The following is an 18,357-nucleotide window of genomic DNA, read 5'->3' on the forward strand; positions in this document are numbered from 1 at the left end:
CCATATTAAAAATGCTCCAAAATACAAATAATGAAAAATATACAAGTTAAAGCAACTTTGAGGTTCTTCCTCACAGCCATTTGATTAGTAAATTTAAAAAAAGAAAAATAACAAAAGTTGGAGGGGCTTTGGGAAAACAGGCACACAAATACACTATTGACTCATCCATTCTGGAAGACAATTTGGAACTATACCCCTGAAGTACTAACCTGTGCATGCCCCTTCACTCAGTGATAGTACTACTACACTGTGACCCCAAAATTCCAATCCACAACAAATGGACACTGAGGCAGGACTCTGAGCAGTTCACTGAAAAGAAAGTGGAATTAAAAAGAAAAATTGGTATATTGCCACTTGTATTTCCCACCTCACAGGATTTTTATGAAACAAGTGCTTTAGAAAGCTAATAGCACCATAGAAGTGCAAGTTATTATTTTTGTTGTTATTATTGTCATCACAGGGAGACAGCCTTGGTGTTTTAGGTAGAGTGCCAAACTCAGACCCAGGAAGACCTGGGTTCAAGTCCAGCCTGTGACATCTACTGGCACTGTGGCCAGAGGCATGTCAATTAACCTCCTAGTGCTCTAGGCCAGAGGTGTGAAAAACAGGGCCAGAATCAGATTAAAATGTAATTGGAGGGGCAGCTGGGTAGATAACCCTGGCCCTTGAGTCAGGAGGGCCTGAGTTCAAATCTGATTTCAGATACTTGACACTTACTGGCTGTGTGACCCTGGGCAAGTCACAAAAAATGTAATTGTGAACTATTTAACAGAATAAATAAAAAGACAGTAGAACACAGACACAATTCCATTTTAAACACCAAGGCAATATGCTGCCATCAAGGACTCTTATGTCCACACTAGTGGACCCAGTTTTTATTTGAGTTTGACACCATTGCTCTAGGCAACTCTGCTACCTTAAGTTTCAGAAAAGGAAGGCACAACCTGCATTACTGGAGAGTGTGTAGTTTTTCCTTGAGGGGTTTTCAGGAGTTTCAGGCTCTCCCCTAAACAGCTAGAAGGAACCTTAAAACATAGAATGTCAGAGCTGGGAGTGAGTTTCAGTCATAGCCTATCAGAGCCCAAAAGGACCTTTGAACATAGAGTGAATGTAACAAGTACAAGAGAATTGAACACACAGAATGTAGACTGTGAGATCTTGTGAGGACCTTAATATAGAAAAAGCCAGAAATGGGAGACAACAAAGTCATCAACCAGGGAATGCCAGAGCTAGATAGGTCTAAAATCATAGGAGAATGTGAGAGACAGAAAAAATGCAGACCTTAGAATATGAAAAGTGGGAGTTGGAAGGGACCTTAGAGTGTGGAATGTCAGAACCAGCAGGAACCTTATTACATGGAATGTCAGAAGTAGAAGGAGGCTTAGAACATGGGATGAGAAAATTTAAAACTTCTGGAAGTGAATGTTGAAAACTAAAAATAAATCACTTTATTTTTAAAAATAACATGGAATGTCAGAACTAGCAAGAACCTTAGTACATGGAATGTCTGACCTGGGAGGGACCTGGGGACAGAGAATGGCATATGTAGCTTAGGAAGCACATGGAATGTCAAACCTTGAAATGAACCTTGGCCACTCCAATCCCATCTGTTTTCTGAAAAGGAAATAGCACATCCCCAGTTCTTTTTGTATCAGAAGTACCCCAGCCCACGTTCCAATATCAATGGAAAAAAAATGATACCTTTAAGTGTGGTGAAGGGATCTATAAAAGTATGCTTTGAAACTGCCATATTCTTGGTGAGCCCAGGCTTGAGGGACACTCTGGGCAGATGGTGTCCCAAAGTTTGATCTTCCCTGGGGATGTAAGGATGGTAAGAGCTTCACAGAAGGCATTGAGGCTCAATCCCTGGGGAGCTGGGGACCAGCGGCTCTGGGTGGAAAGGAAAAGGGGTGTGGGAGTTGGTGGGAAATGTCAGTGACCAGCCAGCATTGGTGGGCTCTGAGGACTGGGAAGAGCAGGGCATTCTGTGGAATAAGGAGATGAGAAAAAGGAAGGGGAATTGTGCATTTGGTGGGTGGCTGGGGGCAGTCATCAAGAGGGCTGTCATGGACCCTGGTAAAGCACAGTATTCCAGTGTTGCAGAAAGAGGCTAGCCAGCACAGGCAGATGGGCTGTAGTGCAAAGAGCACTGGTTTGGGTGTCGGAAGACCTTGCTTGGAAATCCTCTAGCGACAGAAAACCCTTGGTTTGCACAGGGGGAAACTGAGGCTTGAAGAAGGGGAGAGCCTTGGCTAAGGTCACGCAGCTAGCAAGCAGCAGGCACTCACTAGTAAGCAGGAAGCCTTCCACTCCAGACTAGCAGACAAAGAAGATGAGCCCGCTTCTGTTTGGGGACGAACCATCTCACTGACAGAACTGCAGTGGTGACTTTTGATTTCATGCAGTAACTTATCAAGTGCATCCTGCATGGGATCCAGTGACCTGGGTTTGAGACCTGGGGCTTCCACCTCCCTAGTGCTGTGACCTTGGGCAAGTCACTCCACCTCTCTAGACCTCCGTTGCCTCCTCTTTAAAATGGGGGTATTAATACCTGTTCCACCTACCTCATTGGTGTGTGTGTGTGTGTGTGTGTGTGTGTGTGTGTGCGCGTGTGTGTGCGCGCGCGTGAGAGAGAGAGAGAGAGAGAGAGATGTGTGTGTGTCTGTGTGTGTGTGAGAGCATCTGTTTCTGTGTGTGTATGTGAGTTTGTGTGAGAGAAAGAATATGTGTGTGTGAGAGTATTTGTATGTGTGTGTGAGAGAGACAGAGTGTGTGTGTGTGTGTATCTGTGTGAGAGAGGGAGTGTGTGTGTGATAGAGGTTGTGTGTGTGTGAGAGAGAGAGCAGAGAGAGTGTGTGTGTCTGTGTGTGTGAGAGAGAGTTTGTGTGTTTGAGGGAGAATATGTGTGTGTCTGTGTGTGTTAGTCTGCATGTGTGAGAGAGTTTTTGTATATGTGTTTGTGAAAGAATATGCGTGTGTGTCTGTGTGTGAAAGAGTGTGTGTGTGTGTGAGAGAGAGAGAGACAGAGAGACAGAGAGGCAGAGACAGAGACAGAGACAGAGAGAAATAGAAATAGAGAAAAAGAGAGGGAGGAGATTAAGGGAGGTGTGAAAGTCCTCAGGAGGCAGAAACCACTATAAAGATGTGAAGGATTCTTCTGCCTTGTGTCTAACCAAAATCTTTCTTGCTGTGCTCCACACCTATTATCCTCTCCTCAGTTCCCAAAGCCTCCTAGTCTGCCCCCATGGTGAAGGCATGCTCTCCCCCAAAGAGGGAACTTGGACCACCCACCTCTTAGGGCTGCTCCCCCTTTCTGGGCTCAGCAATCAAATTGTCCTATGCCCCACTCATGGAACCTTTCTGCAGAAGGGGACATCTGCTGCCACCTCTGTAGCAGCTTGGGATGGGGCTGTGGCAGTAGCAGGGACAGGGGCTTTCAGGCTGACACCAGGGTCCAGGAGGCAAAGTGTGGAGGAATAGAGAGAAAAATGGAGAAGAACAGAGAAGGAAGAGAAGAAAGGGAGGATGGGGACGAGGCAAAGGGAGGAAGGAAAGATGAAGGGAGGAGAAGGAAGAAGAGGAAGAAGTAGGGGGAAAAGGAGATGAGGTTAAAGAAGAGGACTAGGGAGAGGAAGGGGAGGAGGAAGAGGGATCAGAGAGGACAAAGGAGAACAAGAAGGAAAAAGAAGATAGAGAAAGAGGCAGGAGCTCACTGCTTCAGGCTTGAAAAGCCCAGACCAGTCCTTCAGCAGGCCTCCTGTTGAGCTGCACATGCTGAGCCAGTGCTACAGCATGCAGGGGACAGGAGGCTTTGGGCCAGGGGGACTGTCTCCCAGTGAGCTTTGCCCTGCTGACCGTCTCCTAAGGTAGTAGGGGCAGCAGGAAACAGCCAGGGCCTGACCCCACTACACATGGCCTCCCAGGGATGTGCCCGACCACCTCAGGGGAAGACTTCCCAAGAAACAGTAGACAAAGCAATCAGTGAACAAACATTTATTAAGTCCTTACTGTATGCCAAACACTGTGCTAAGCGCTGGGGATACAATGAAAGGCAAAAACACTATCTGTGCTCTCAAGGAGCTCACATTCTAACAGGGGAGACAACTTGTAAATAACTAGGTACACACAAGATATAGACGGATATAGGTGGAAGGCAATATGCGAGGGGAAGGCACTAGCAGCTGAGGGAGCTGGGAAAGGCCTCCTGCAGAAGGTGTCCCTTGGCCTGAGCCTTGAAGGAAGCCAGAGACTCTAAGAACCATCCACTCATCAGATGCCTGCTGTGTGTGTGGCACTGTACTGGGCACTAGGAGTGATACCACCTTCTCCTTTCCCATGCCTTCCTTCTTCTTGCACTCACCAAACCTGGCTGTGGTTGCACTTTTGCTCATTTCCCCACTCTGCTCCTCCCTCCCTCCCTCTCCTTCATTGAGGTGGAGGAGTTGGAATACTCCTTGCTCCCCACTGCCATCTCCCTCTACCACCAACACCCCAGCACTTTTCCTCCTTTGAGGTTCACCCAATCCATGTTTCCCACTGAGTCAAGGTTCTAGCAAACTTAATGAGAAAAGGGTAGTAAAGAACAAGGGAGACAAGCCCATCTGGCACACAGATAATATTACTGGTTGAAGTGCAGATAACATACACATACACACTTGCCATCCATCATTTCTGACTAGTATTTAATTACCCATGACCAAATTCTTCCTTCACGTGCTCTGGCCTGGTCACATACTCTGCATGGCTAAGAAAGTACTTCACAGTTATTTCTGTCAATAGATAGAAAATATATGGCAAAAATATACACACAAAAATAAATAATCATTATAGTCCTCAGATGACTAATATCATTCAAGTTAATTTTGGGGACTTTTTGTTGTTGTACAACAAGACTCTGAATTCGTTTTGTCTTCCTAGCAACTACAAAAGCACAATCTTATTTCCTCAAATTTAATTTGGTATAAAATATACCTAAGGTGACTTTGCTCTCTTTGGACTTTCTATTATAAAGTTGGCTTGCAGAATCATCAAATCAAGCACATGGTAAACATGATGATATTAAAAGGGTGGGAGGAGGGGGGTAGGAGAAGAAGAAATGTTAGTAGAATTAAAAGGCAGAAAGGAGAAAAAAGGAAAGATGCTGTCAACAAAACTTCAGGCTGACGGTCCTTGGATGCCAGCTCCCTGACAGATCTTGAAAGCCAGTCACAGGGGACTCTGCTGAAGGGTGTAAAGCTGCATTGAAACATTTAGTCAGTCACAGATCTAATACATATACCAATTTAAAACCAAGAACACTAGAGGAGCTTAGGAGATGAAAGACCAGGAAAAGCAGTCACTAAGTTATTCTTTTCCTTCTTGGGTTAGCTTAGCTGAATCAACAATTTACAGCACAGTGAAAGTACTCTGCTCCATGGGTCCAAAAGAAGGGAATGCTGTGTAAAACTGGCGGATGATCACTTTTCAGGCAAACATCAAGGAAACCCCAACCTCAGGGAAAACTGGATCTCAGTGGATTCACTCTCCATAGCTGTAGAACTGATGGTCCTCGACCTCACACTCCGGCATCTCTTGAATGCTGGAAGAGACAAAAATGAAACAAGGCCTTAAATTACAGTCAGTGCTAGTTAATCTGGGAATGGGAGGAGAGGAGGGATGGGGGCCAAACTAAGACCAACTAGATATATTTACCAAAGATTGAGTATGATATGGATTTTTCCCCATGGCCACACATACTTGCTAACAGGTGGATTAATTAATACACTGCAAAATTCAACCTGAAAACTCTTCTACTTATCAGGATCTGTGGTAGGAAGGAATGGTTATAATTAGTACTGAAAGACAAAAGAGAAAACAGGTTGAGAAGGCAGGGTTAAAAAAAAAAAGCCTTGTTGTGTATTGTCCAAGGGATATAAAAACCTGTATAAAATATGTCTTTAGGCGTTAAAAAAATAAAGTCCTATTTTCTATTTTACCTCATGAATGCTTGCTGGTCTCCTCTCCATACTGGTTCTCTGCCATACTGGACATACTGGACATACTGGACATTCTGGACATCCTGGATGCCGTTCTGGAAGGTGTTTTGGTAGCTGTTCTGGAAACTGTTCTGGTAGCTGTTCTGGAAGCTACTCTGGTAGCTGTTCGGGTAGGCGTTCTGGAAACTGCTCTGGACGGTGTTCTGGAAGCTGCTCTGGCCACTGTTCTGGCCTCTGTTCTGGCCACTGTTCTGGGCATTTTTGTGGACATGAGATGCTCCAGAACCAAGGCCATACAAGTATCCAGAATACTTGGCGTCGTCAATGTGGTCTTCAAAGAACATTTCCCTCATTTTGAAAAAGGTCATTCCCGTGAGCAAGGAATCGGACCCCGCCTGGTGTTGGGAGCCAATGCGCTCCAGCTCCAGCTGAGTGGCCACTTCCTGCAGTCCACCCCTAAGGGTTTTGCAGCTCTTCATGAGGTACTTGATGTCATAGATGACGGGAAAGAAGAGTCGGAGAATCTCGAAGAAGTCGTGAGCTTCTTCGGGCAAGGGAGAGTTGGTGAGGATCTTGATGAAGTAGCCGAAGTCATAACCGCTGTGGAAGGATAGCCACTTGACCCCTTCACACAGCACCACTCCCGATGTCATCAGGAGCTCTGCAAAATACTGTGCCTCGATGCCTTCTTCCTCATGCTTCTTGAACTGGATCCCGGACATGGTGAGGAGCTCGATGGAGTCTTGGGCATACATGTCTTCCTTCAAATTGAATTTGAAGTTGAACTGCCAAGTGGAGGTTCCTGGGGGGCACTCTCCTTGCTCATTCATAAACGTCAGTCCCAGCTGGATGATCTTCAGCCAGTCCACATTGCATCTCAGGAGTTGGTACTGGTAGTCCGCATAGCTTCTGAATTCCCCCACGGGTCTGGCCACCACACCTGGAAACTCCGTGTCCATGGCCACGTAATTGTACTGCTGGATAACGGGTCGCATTTTCTTCATCTCCTCATCCAGGTTACAAGCCCAAACTTCCCGGATCCGCGGGCTCTGGTCGGCATGGGCAGCAGGCATGGTGGGCAGAGGCGGGGCGCGCGGCGGGGGGGCTTCGGACGCCAACAGGCAGCAGCTTCTCATCCAGCGGATCCAAGATTCGCCTCCTAAAGCACCTTTTTCGTCCTCCTATACTTTGGTACCTGCGCCGGGGCCGCTGCGGTCGCGCTTCTCCGCCTCCTTCTCCGCCGCCTCCTCCTCACCATAGAGACGGCCTTCCGTGGCTGCGCCCCCCACCTTCCCTCCGTCCCTCCCCCTGTTCCGTCCTTCCCCCACACCCGACGCCCCCCGCTGGCCGCCTGGAGAAGGAAGGGGGCGCGGGAGCCGCGTGGCGCTGCCCCTCCTCTCTCCCAAGTCCAAGTCCAGGGAGAGCGCTGCGCGGTGACGTCAGCCTGCCTGGGAGCCGAGATGATGATGGGGCTGATGGCTCTTCTTCTCTGCGATTCCGGGGGATGTGCGCGCGTGTTTCTAGGAGACCCCGGCAGAACGTCAGCCCTAGCGAGGGGAGGGGGTGCTTTCGTGCTGGGGCGAGGTGTCACCGTCCCCGCGCGCGCCGCGCCGCGCGGTCCCCACGCCCGTCCGCTCCCACCCCCGCGTACTGTCCCCCCGCCCCTGCCCAGCCTCGGGGCCTTTTGGATGTGATGATGGTGATGGATGGATGGATGGATGGATGGATGGATGGATGGATGGATGGACGGATAGACGGACGGACTGACGGATGGACGGACGGAGTGAGTGACGGTGCCGACCTAAGCCCAGAATTACACGGGAGGAGGAGGAGGTGGAAGAGACAGGAAAGGAGGAAGCGAGGGAGGGAGGGATTGCGTTTGGAAAACTGCAAAACTCTTTTAAGGACCCCTGTTAATTTCCATGCATGAGACCTAAGGAAGAACTTCCTTATACCAGTTAGCCCAGTAATGTCCAGCTTTAAGCTGAGACAATGAATGAAAGAATGAAGAAATGAACGAACGAACAAACGAAAGAAGCACGCATTTAGGAAGCACTTACTATGCTCAAAACACTATGCTAACCCCTGGGGAGGGGTCTGTGTGTGTGTGTGTGTGTGTGTGTACAAAAATAAGACAGTCCCCGAAAGAGCTCATGTTCTAGTAGGAAGCTAACTAATGTTCAATATTTCCTGCCAATTAAAGCCTAATCAAATAATCCACCCTTTCAGGCTCGACAAGATTACTTCCTTAAATCCATGGTGAAAATCACAGTCCACAGCTCTTTCTGTACCCCTCCTCACACAGATCCAGAGGGGATGGAGGGGAATGTACCCTGAGGAAGTTCAGCCTTCCAAAGAGAAGCTTCGTTATGGCAGTTATTATCCTTGATAGGGACATTATGGCTCTGTGTTTCCACAGGGATCCACTGGCCTTCTGCCACCAGTACACCTGCCACAGGGGCTCTATAGGTGCCAAGGCCATGTTGGAAATTATGCTCCCATGCTCCAGGGCTGCACCCCTGAGGCTTGGATGAGATCGTGTGGGTAAAACATTTATAAACTTTAAAGCACTATATAAATGTGAGCTGTTATGGGGATGGGGACTGGCTGGGAGAGGACCCCATGGGGGAAAAATGCAAAATTTGTGATTTAGGCCATGTTACAAGGAAAATTTCCTAGTGAGGAGAGCTGTTCCAAGGATGCATGGGCTGCCTTGGAGGAGGGGTTCCCCTTTCTAACAGAGGCTGGATGATCGATTGTCAAGAATGCTATACGGGGGACTCCTTTTTCTGTGTGGGTTGGACTAGATGGCCCCTGAGTTCCCTTCCCACTATCAGTTCTGTAGTTCTTTTGTAAATACCTAGAGTGCTAGACCAGGGGATTGGGGAGACCTTGGTTCGGATTCCACCTCTGATACTTCCTAGCTGTGTGAGCTGGTTCAAATCCCTTCACCTTTCTGAGGCTCAGTCTCCTCATCTGCAAAGTGGGCATTGTAGCTGCCTCACAGGGTTCTTGCTATATAATCTTTAAAGTGTTTGGAGCCAGTGCTGTCCAGAGCCTCTCTGCTACCCATATTCCTACCCCAAAGGAAATGTTGGTGCCAAGGTATATTCTTTTTTTTCTTTTTAAATTTCCTTTTTTATTTTCAATTCCAACTTCCCTCTCTCACTCCACCCTCCCCTCACTCCTTGAGAAAGAAATAAATAGGATACCCATAATACATATGAAGTTATGCAAAACATATTTCTGCATTAGCCACATTCCAATAAAAAAGAAAAATTAAAGAAAAAAAAGTATGTTTCACTCACATTCTGAATCCATCAGTTTTCTATCTGGAGGTGGATAGCATTTTTCATCATGAGTCCTTTGGAGTTGTGGTGAATCATTTTATTAATCACAGTTATTAAATCTTTTACAGTTGATTATCATTCCCATATTGCTGTTACCGTGTACGTTGTTCTCCTGGTTCTGCTCACTTAACTTATCACTTGTTCAGCCATTCTCCAGTTGATGGGCATCCCCTCAGTTTCCAATTCTTTTCCACCACAAAAAAAGACCTCCTATTAAAAAAGACCTTTGCTATCCATATTCCTACCACAAAGGAAATGTTGATGCCAAGGAGCATTTTTGATGCCAGTCTCACTTGCCCCATCCTCTTTTCATGGGTACCTTCGGAATCTTTCAGAGGAGTCATGCCCGTAGCACAGGCCCTATTTCCCCTCCCCCCATACCCCCAACAACCTGTGCAGTCAGCCTCTACCTCCTAGACCTGTTTCCCCTCTCACCTCATGCATATCTTATGAAACCAGCAACAGCAACCCCTCATAAACTCTCCATTAATCCTACAGACATTTTCTTGGTCGGGGGTTTCAGCAGCATCTGCTGGTTTGAAGTCTGTTCTTTATTTGTCTCATATACTCTCAGCTTTAGTTGTCCAGCTATGTTGTCTTCTCCAGGCTCTGTCATAGGAAAAGAAAATTTGTAAAATAAAAATAATTATTGTTATAAATATATACTGAATTTGGCTGGGTTCTTTTTTTTCTTACAGACCCTGATGAGAAGAACCAGCAGAAGTTGTCCAGGGAATAGATTTCAGATCTTCCCTCAAAGAACAGGGAATTACCCACTCAGATCTTGGCACTTGCACTCTCTGGCATCACAGTCTGCCTAGAGATCAGACAAAAGCAAGAAGAAATAAGACAGAAATCAAAATAAATCAGACAAAAGCAAGACTCCTGTGGATAGTTTCTGCCTCTCCGTCTCTCCAGGTAAGACCACCCAAGATCTAGGCCTACCTCCTCCATGAAGCCTTCCTGAGCTATCTTAGCCCACACAAGTATGTTTCCTGTTGATGCCAATGCCATCTTCCTAAGGCACCCAGGCATAGAACATTGGAGTCATTTTTGACTCATGGGATGAGAGAGAGAAAAAGCAAAATATAGGACCAAGGTTTCTCCGGGGGAAGGCACCAGAGAAGGACAAAGAACAGGCCAAGCCAAGAGAGTGATTCCAGGCATGAGTGAGGTGAAGCATGGCTTGGGATCTTAGAGGCCATCTTCTCCAACTGCCTCATTTTACAGATGAGAAAACTGAGGCATGAAGAAATGGCTCTCCCTGGGTCTCATAGCTAGCAAGTATCTAAGGCAGGATTTAGACTCAGGTTTTCCTGATTCCATTCCCAAGTGCTCTATCCTCTGTACAACCTGGCTGCCTCTTCCCTGTCTGTCACCTCCACATCCAGGCCATCATTAAATCTAACTGTTTCATTCCCTTTAATATCTCTGCAGTCTGTCCCATCCTTTCCACTCCCAATGCTGTCACCATTTACATTGGGCCATTATCTCTTCTGGCCTTTAATATTGTCATGTTGTAATCCTAACTGGTTTTCCTGCCTTGACGAAGTAGAAAGAGGGCTGGCCCTGGAGCCAGAGGACATGGATTCAAATTCTACCTTTGCCATTTACTAGCTGTGTGATTTGGGCAAGTCACTGCCCTCTCTGTGCCCCATATTCCTCCTATGTTAAATGCAATGGGTTAGGCTACACCTGATCAAGGCCTTTAAGTCCATCTGGAACATACTCCGTCCTTATCTCTGCCTCTCAGTGTTTACTTTTGAGTATCTCAGCTCAGGAGACTTCTGTAGGAAGCCTTAAACCTCCTCCATGTTCCCTTTCTCGTTAATCTGTATATAACTTGTGTTATTCCTCTGTTGGGATGTAAGCTCTTTGAGGGTAAGAACTGTTTCTTTTTTGTCTTAGTATCTTCTGCACCTGGAACAGGCCCCCCCCTTCCCCACTACCATTCCCCCTTACCTCCCCCCCCCCACAAAGCAGGTGCTTAATAATTATTCCTTGAAGTGAAGTATGGTCAGGCTCCACCTGTGCCTGACAAGGTGCTGGATACAGTAGGGGCTTAATAAAGACACCATGCAGAAGAAAAAGCTTAGCAATTAATAAAGACTTGTCAAAGACAAAGGATCCAGGTGCTGGCTTAGAGACTGACTGCCAAGCTTCCTGGCACATGGGCTCCTGACAGAGAATTGGTTCCCCAAACAAATAAGTTTACTGTGAAAGAGAGAAGGTGGGAAAGAACTTCCTACCCTCACTTCCCACATGATTAATATCAGGGAGTACTTTTCAACACCACAACTAAAGCCCACCTCCTGCAGCAGTGGTCACTCCCCAATAAGACACCACCAGTGAGGGCTCTTTGCGGGGGAACATGGGTCATCAGAGAAAGAATCCTCCCACTGGAGCTGGCTTCAGCAGGAATGTCTATTTCTCTATAGAGGCTAAGTGGAAAGCATCCATGTGGAGTGAGATATCAGTGCTTCTGCAGGTGTTAGTTCTCTCTCTCTCTCTCTCTCCTTCCCTTCCTCCCTCCCTCTCTCTCCCTTTCTCTCTCTCTCCCTCTGTCTCTCTCTCCTCTCTCTCCCTCTGTCTTTCTCTCCCTCCCTACCTCCCTCTTTCCCTCCCTCCTCAAATCGCCTTGTACATCTGCATACATGTTGTTTCCCCCAGTAGAAGGTAAGCTCCTTGAGGGCAGGGACTGTGCATTTTTCACCTTTGAATTTCCAGCACTAACAAAGTGCCTGGTGCACAGGATAATACATCTAAAGCTGGGAGGGACCTTAGAGGTTATCTTGTCCCAAGCCATCATTTTACAGATGAGGAAACTAAGGCCCATGGGGGAGAAGTGACTTGTTTAAGGTAACACAGGTAGTAATCATAGTTCCTGTTCAGTGGTTTTCAGTCATGTCTGACTCTTCATGACCCTATTTGAGCTTTACTTGGCAAAGATACTGTAGTGGTTTGCCATTTCCTTCTCCAGCTCATTTGACAGATGAGGAACTGAGGCAAACAGGGTGAAGTGACTTGCCCAGGGCACGCAGCTAGTAAGTGTCTGAGGCTGGATTTGAACTCATGAAGATGAGTCTTCCTGATTCCAAGCCCAGTGCTCTATCCACTGCAGCGCTACCTAGCTGTCTCCAGTAAACATAGTAGGCACTTAATAAAGCGACCCCGTTCCATTCTATGGCATCTCTCTAGCAGATTGCCTCCTATATCATCGTTTCTCACTTATCTTCCATCTGTTTTTGTGTGTTTGCTGTTTCCCTAATGCCTACAAACATGCCCATGTCTTCCCCATCCTCAAATAATCCTCGCTTGATCCATCCATCTTTTCTGGCTATCGCTGTATATCTTTCCTCCCCTTCTTGGCTAAACCCCTTAAGAAAATTTCCTATATTTGGTGCCTCTGTTCCTCTCCTCTCCTCTCATTCTCTTCAAAATGCTCTGCTCTGACTTCTAAATTCACTTAACTGAAACTGCTGTCTCCAAGCTTACCAATGATCTGAATTACCAAATCTGATGACTTTTTTCTCAGTCTTCATCCTTCTTGACCTCTCTGCTGCCTTTGACACTGACGTTCGTTCTCTTCTCTCCAGGCAGCTTTTCATGATCCTGCTGTCTTCTGGTTTTCCTGCTATCTATCTGACCACTACTTTTCAACCTCCTTAGCTAGATTTTCATCCAGTTCACAACCGATCACATTAGTTGTCCCATAGGGTTCTCTCGTTGGCCCTCTTTTCTTCTCCCTCTATACTACACTTGGTGATCTCATCGGCTCCCATGGATTCAATTACTATCTCTATGTTGATGATTCTCAATTCTGCTTATCCAGCCTTAAACTCTCCCCTGATCTCCACTCTTGAATCTCCAACTACTTATTGGATGCATCGAACTGGATGTCTTGTAGAATCTTAAGGTTAACATATTCAAAACTGAGCTTATCCATTTTTTTTCCCCAAAGTCCTACCCTCTTCCTAACTTGCCTATTACTATCGAGAGTGCCGCCCTCCTCTGAATCCTCAAGGCTCATAACCTAAGTGGCATCCTTGATACCTGTCTCACTTACCCCTCATATCCAATCTACTGCAAGGCCTATTTATTTTACCTTCTCTCTTCTAACATGGCTACCACTCTGATATGGGCCCTCATCACCTCACATATGGACTATTAAAATAGTCTGCTGGTTGATCTCCCTACCTTAAGTCTCTCCCCACTCTAGTCCATCCTCCAGTCAGCCACCAAAGTAATCTTTGTAATAATTCCCCTCTAAACAACTTTCAATTAATGTAATAATAATTGTAATAATTCCCCTCTAAACAACTCTAAAGTAATAAGTCAAATCAAATTTTGGAGTGGCAGAGCCAAGAAAAGGACAGGATGAGATATTTTTCCAGTCTTAGAAAATTTAGGAGGTCAGCAGAGGTTTGTGACAGCAGGGTGGAGGCTTGTCCAGGGCCCACACACTAAAATCAGCTGCAGCAGCTTCAGGAATTCTCAGCCAAGAGATGTTAAGGGAGTCAGACAACTGGTCATAAAGAGAGTACAGGGGGCCATTTGCTGTCCCTGGGTACAGCTGGTGCTGATTGCCCATATACAGTTCTCAGTTGCAGTTCTAGGGTGGAGAGGAGTGTTGGGGATTGGTCACAAGAGATCAGGGTCTCTGGTCATAGCTCCAAAGCAAAGAAGAGCACTAGTGCTTATGGCTGCAGGGGAGCAGGGACTCTTTCCGGGTAAAAACCAGAGCTCAGACCAGGAGAGCAGTGATTATACTTCTAGCATGACACCACAGAATTGGGCAAGTGGAAGCTAATGATTCCAGGAGACATTAAGAAAAAAATAAAACAAAGTCAATAGAAATATCTCATTGGAAAAACAACTAACCAGGAAAACAGATTAAGGAGAGATAATTTAAGAATTATTGGGCTAACTGGAAGCCATGATCAAAGAAAAAGCATATACATCATATTTCAAGAAATTATCAAGGAAAACTGCCCCAATATCTTAGACCCAGAGGGTGAAATATAAATTGAAAGAATCTGCCAATCACCTTCTAAAAGAGATCCCAAAATGAAAACTTCCAGGAATATTATAGCCATATTCCAGAGCTCTGTAGCAACAATTCGGCTAGCAGCTGTTGTGGGGGTGAAAGACCAACAAAAGCCCAACAACAAGAGCTGCCAGCACAGGTTCTTTTGATCTGCTATACTAAGGAAAGTAACGTTAAGGGGTTAACAATCTTACTTTAATCCAACATACAAATATCAGTCACTTAGTCCAGGAGGAAAAGCCAGCAACCTGAACTTCAGAGCAAATACAAACAAGTTACAAATGTACACAATATAAACAGACCAGATCACAATTCATAGTTACCAAGAAACCATCAACATCTGGGTTCACAAGCCGGAGGGTTGTGTACAGCTGCCTAGAGTGTCCACATCAACACTCCTCCAAGAGTGAGAGCCCCCAGCAAACAACTCTGTTCTCTCTTTTTATACAGTCTTTAGACGTCATCAAACAGACCAGAACTTAGGCACCTACTATTAGCTCTGGTCTTAGCAACTCCTCTTAGGGCCCTGGGGGCTTCCTGCCTCTTTCAAACTAGTGAACTAGTTTGCTAACCAGCCTGGAGCTTTGTACCTAGTAGTAAAAGGGCATAGGCCGGGGGTTTAGCATCTAGTAAGACTCAATCAGAGAGACTTAATTAATTTATCATTCTAAAACAGTAAAAAATCCCACCTTAATTACCAGTACAAGCTCCTAGGTCAAAGTGAAAATACTTCAAACAACCAGAAAGAAATGATTCAAATATTGTGGAACCACAGTCAGGATCACACAAGATTTAGTGGCTTCCAACATAAAGGAGCAATGGGCTTGGAATATGATATTCCAGAAGACAAAGGAGCTAGGATTGTAACCAAGAATCACCTAACCACTGAAAATGAATGTAATCTTTCCAGGAGAAAATGGATATTTATGAAATAAAGGACTTTCAATCATTCCAAATAAAAAGATCAGAACTGAATAGAAAATTTTACATTCTAACACAAGACTAAAGAGAAGCATAAAAAGTTAACATGAAAGAGTAATCATAAGGGTCTCAATAAAGTTAAACTATTTGCATTCCTATATGAGAAGATGATACGTGTAACTTCGAACAATTTTATCATTATTAGGGTAGTTAAAAGGAGTTTACGTACACAGAGGTCTTAGGTGTGAGTCCAATAGATAGGAATGATCTCTAAAAAATGAATGGATGAGAAAAAAGGATGCATTGGGAAAAGGGGGAAGGGAGAGGTAGAATGAGGAAAATTTTCTCACCTAAAAGAGGCAAGCAAGAAAGAGCTTTTACAGTAGGAGGAAGTGGGGGGCAATGCTTGAACCTCACTCTCATGAGAATTGGTTCAAAGTGAGAAGAATATGTATACATACTCAGTTGTGTATAGAAATGAAACTTACCCAGTAGAGAAATAGGAGGGGAAGAATATAAGAAAAAAGGGAGGGGATGATAAGAGGGAGGATAGATTAAGGGAAGTAGTGGTTAGAAGCAAAATAGACTTTTGAGGAGGGACAGGATAAAAAGAGAGAAAAAGACACAGAAGAAAATTGAATGGAGGGAAAAACACAATAGTTATAATTATGAATGTGAATGGGATGAGCTCACCTATAAAATAAAAACAGATAGCAGAATAGATTAGACCAGAATCCAACAATATGTTGTTTACAACAGATTTTTGATGTGTTGATCAGTTTTGATGAATTTTAAAAATTCCTTTTCTCCTTTTTTCTTTAAAAGATATTATTTTTTATATGGGACTGCTGCCTGGGAAAGAGGAAGGGGAAGAATACTGGGAAAAACTTAGCTGACTTAGAAAACAAAATTAATCAATACATATATATTAAAAATAAACATGAAAAAGAAACCATGGTGACTACTACAAATTTATATTGTATAATCTCAGCTGGGCCTTCTCTTCAGCCAGACAATCCTTTAACACTGCCCTAATCAATTTGTTCTTCCACTTACTGCAGCAGCCATTCTATATCTTTCAACCCCCTTAAGTCTCCCATGGCTATCCTCTCAGCTGAGGACCTCATCTCATATTTCTTTGAAAAAAAATTGAGGTTATTTGCTGAAAGCTCCCTCATCTCCCCTCCCCATCATATCACATCACTCAGACTTCTTCCACCATTATCTGCTCCTTAACTTCTGTCTAACATGAAGTAGCGGCCCTTCTCTTTGCCAAAGCAAACCCCTCTATGTTCAACCTTGATCATATTCCATCCTGTCTTCTCCAGCACATTGCCCCTTCTATCATTCTCACTCTTTCTCTAATCTTCAGTGTCTCACTATCTACTGACTCCTGTATTGTCTACAAACATAGCCTTGTCACTCTCATCCTTTAAAAATTCTTACTTGATACCACCATCCCTGCTAGCCATCATCCCATATCCTAGCCATTCTAGGCCGTCATCCCATATCTTAGCCCTTCTAGGCCATCATCCCATATCGAGCCATTCTAGGCTGTCATCCCATATCCTAGCCATTCTAGGTCATCATCCCATATCACTCCCCACTTTCTGAGCTGAACTTATTGGAGAAGAGAGCTACACTCAGTGAATGAAGGACTGAAGCATTTATTAAGGGCTTGCTGTGTGCAAAGCACTGTGTGTGCTAAGTACTGGGGATACAAATAGAAGAGTTCCTGCTTGCAAGGAGCTCATACTTTAATGGGGGAGATAATGCCTATGGCTTCCAATCTCACTATTCAACTAAAACTGCTCTCTCCAAAGTCACTAATGATCTCTTAATTGCCAAATCTAACGGTCTTTTCTTTTTTGTGTAGACAATAGCACCTTATTTTTTTCTATTTTATTTTTTAAATTATTTATTTATTTTTAGTTTTCAACATTCACTTTTATAAGATTTTGAGTTCTAATTTTTTTACTGCCTTCCTCCTCTTTCCCCCTCCCCAAGACAGCATGCAATCTGATATAGGCTGTACATACAATCATATTAAACATTTCCACATTAGTCATGTTGTGAAAGAAGAATCAGAACAAAAGGGAAAAACCATGAGAAAGAAAAAAAAATGGTATGCTTCGATCTGCATTCAGACTCCATTGTTCTCTCTTTGGATGTGGATAGCATTTTCCATCATGAAATCTTTTGGAATTAATTGTCTTAGATAATTGCTGAGAAGAATTAAGTCTAGCAAAGTTGATCATCACACAATGTTGCTACAATGTTCTCCTGGTTCTGCTCACTTCACTCAGCATCAGTTCATATAATTCCTTCCAAGTTTTTCTAAAATCAGCCTGCTCACCATTTCTTATGGAATAATAGTATTCCATTACACTCATAAATCCACGACGACTCAGCCATTTACCAATTGATGGGCATCCTTTCAATTTCCAATCTTGGCCACCACAAAAAGAGCTGCTACAAATATTTTTGTACATGTAGGTCCTTTTCCATTTTTTATGATCTCTTTGGGAGAAAGACTAGTAATAGTATTGCTAGATCAAAAGGTATCCACAGTTTTATAGCCCTTTGGGCATACTTCCAGATTGCTCTCCAGAATGGCTAGATCCGTTCACAACTCCACTAACAATGCATTAGTGTTCCAATTTCCTCACATCTTCTCCAGCATTTATCATTTTCCTGTTTTGTCACATTAGCCAATCTGATAGATGTCATGTGGTACCTCAGAGGTGTTTTAATTTGCATTTCTCTAATCAATAGTGATTTAGAGCATTTTTTCCTATGTCTGTAGATAGCTTTAATTTCTTCATCTGACAACTGCCTCTTCATATCCTTTGACCATTTATCAATTGGAGAATGAGTTATTCTTAGAAATATAAATTCTTATAAATTTGACTCAGTTCTCCATTTATTTTAGAAATGAGGTCTTTATCAGAGACACTGGCTATAATAATTGCTCCCCAGCTTTCTGCTTCCCTTCTAATCCTGGTTGTATTGGCTTTGTTTGTGTAAAACCTGTTTAATGTAATCAAAATTGTCCATTTTGCAT

General features: G+C 44.4%; 1 protein-coding gene across 1 annotated transcript; it reads right to left on the reverse strand.

Moving 5' to 3' along the window:
• Nucleotides 1-5,124: 5,124 nt before the first annotated feature.
• LOC118832629 (CCR4-NOT transcription complex subunit 7-like) lies at nt 5,125-7,191 on the reverse strand. Its single transcript, XM_036739950.1, has 2 exons — nt 5,976-7,191; nt 5,125-5,578 (listed from the first exon to the last, which is right to left on the reverse strand). Exons 1-2 carry the CDS (start codon nt 7,109-7,111, stop codon nt 5,518-5,520), a joined length of 1,197 nt encoding a protein of 398 aa, XP_036595845.1. The 5' UTR covers nt 7,112-7,191; the 3' UTR covers nt 5,125-5,517.
• Between the last annotated feature and the right edge of the window lie 11,166 nt (nt 7,192-18,357).

Source organism: Trichosurus vulpecula, chromosome X (assembly GCF_011100635.1).
Source record: "Trichosurus vulpecula isolate mTriVul1 chromosome X, mTriVul1.pri, whole genome shotgun sequence".
NCBI classification, from domain to species: domain Eukaryota; kingdom Metazoa; phylum Chordata; class Mammalia; order Diprotodontia; family Phalangeridae; genus Trichosurus; species Trichosurus vulpecula.

Coding starts and splice junctions, on each gene's coding strand:
- LOC118832629 (XM_036739950.1), bottom strand. CDS start 7,111: ATGAGAAGCTGCTGCCTGTTGGCGTCCGAAGCCCCCCCGCCGCGCGCC. Junction 5,579..5,975: donor GACCAGCAAGCATTCATGAG/GTAAAATAGAAA, acceptor TGTCTCTTCCAG/CATTCAAGAGATGCCGGAGT.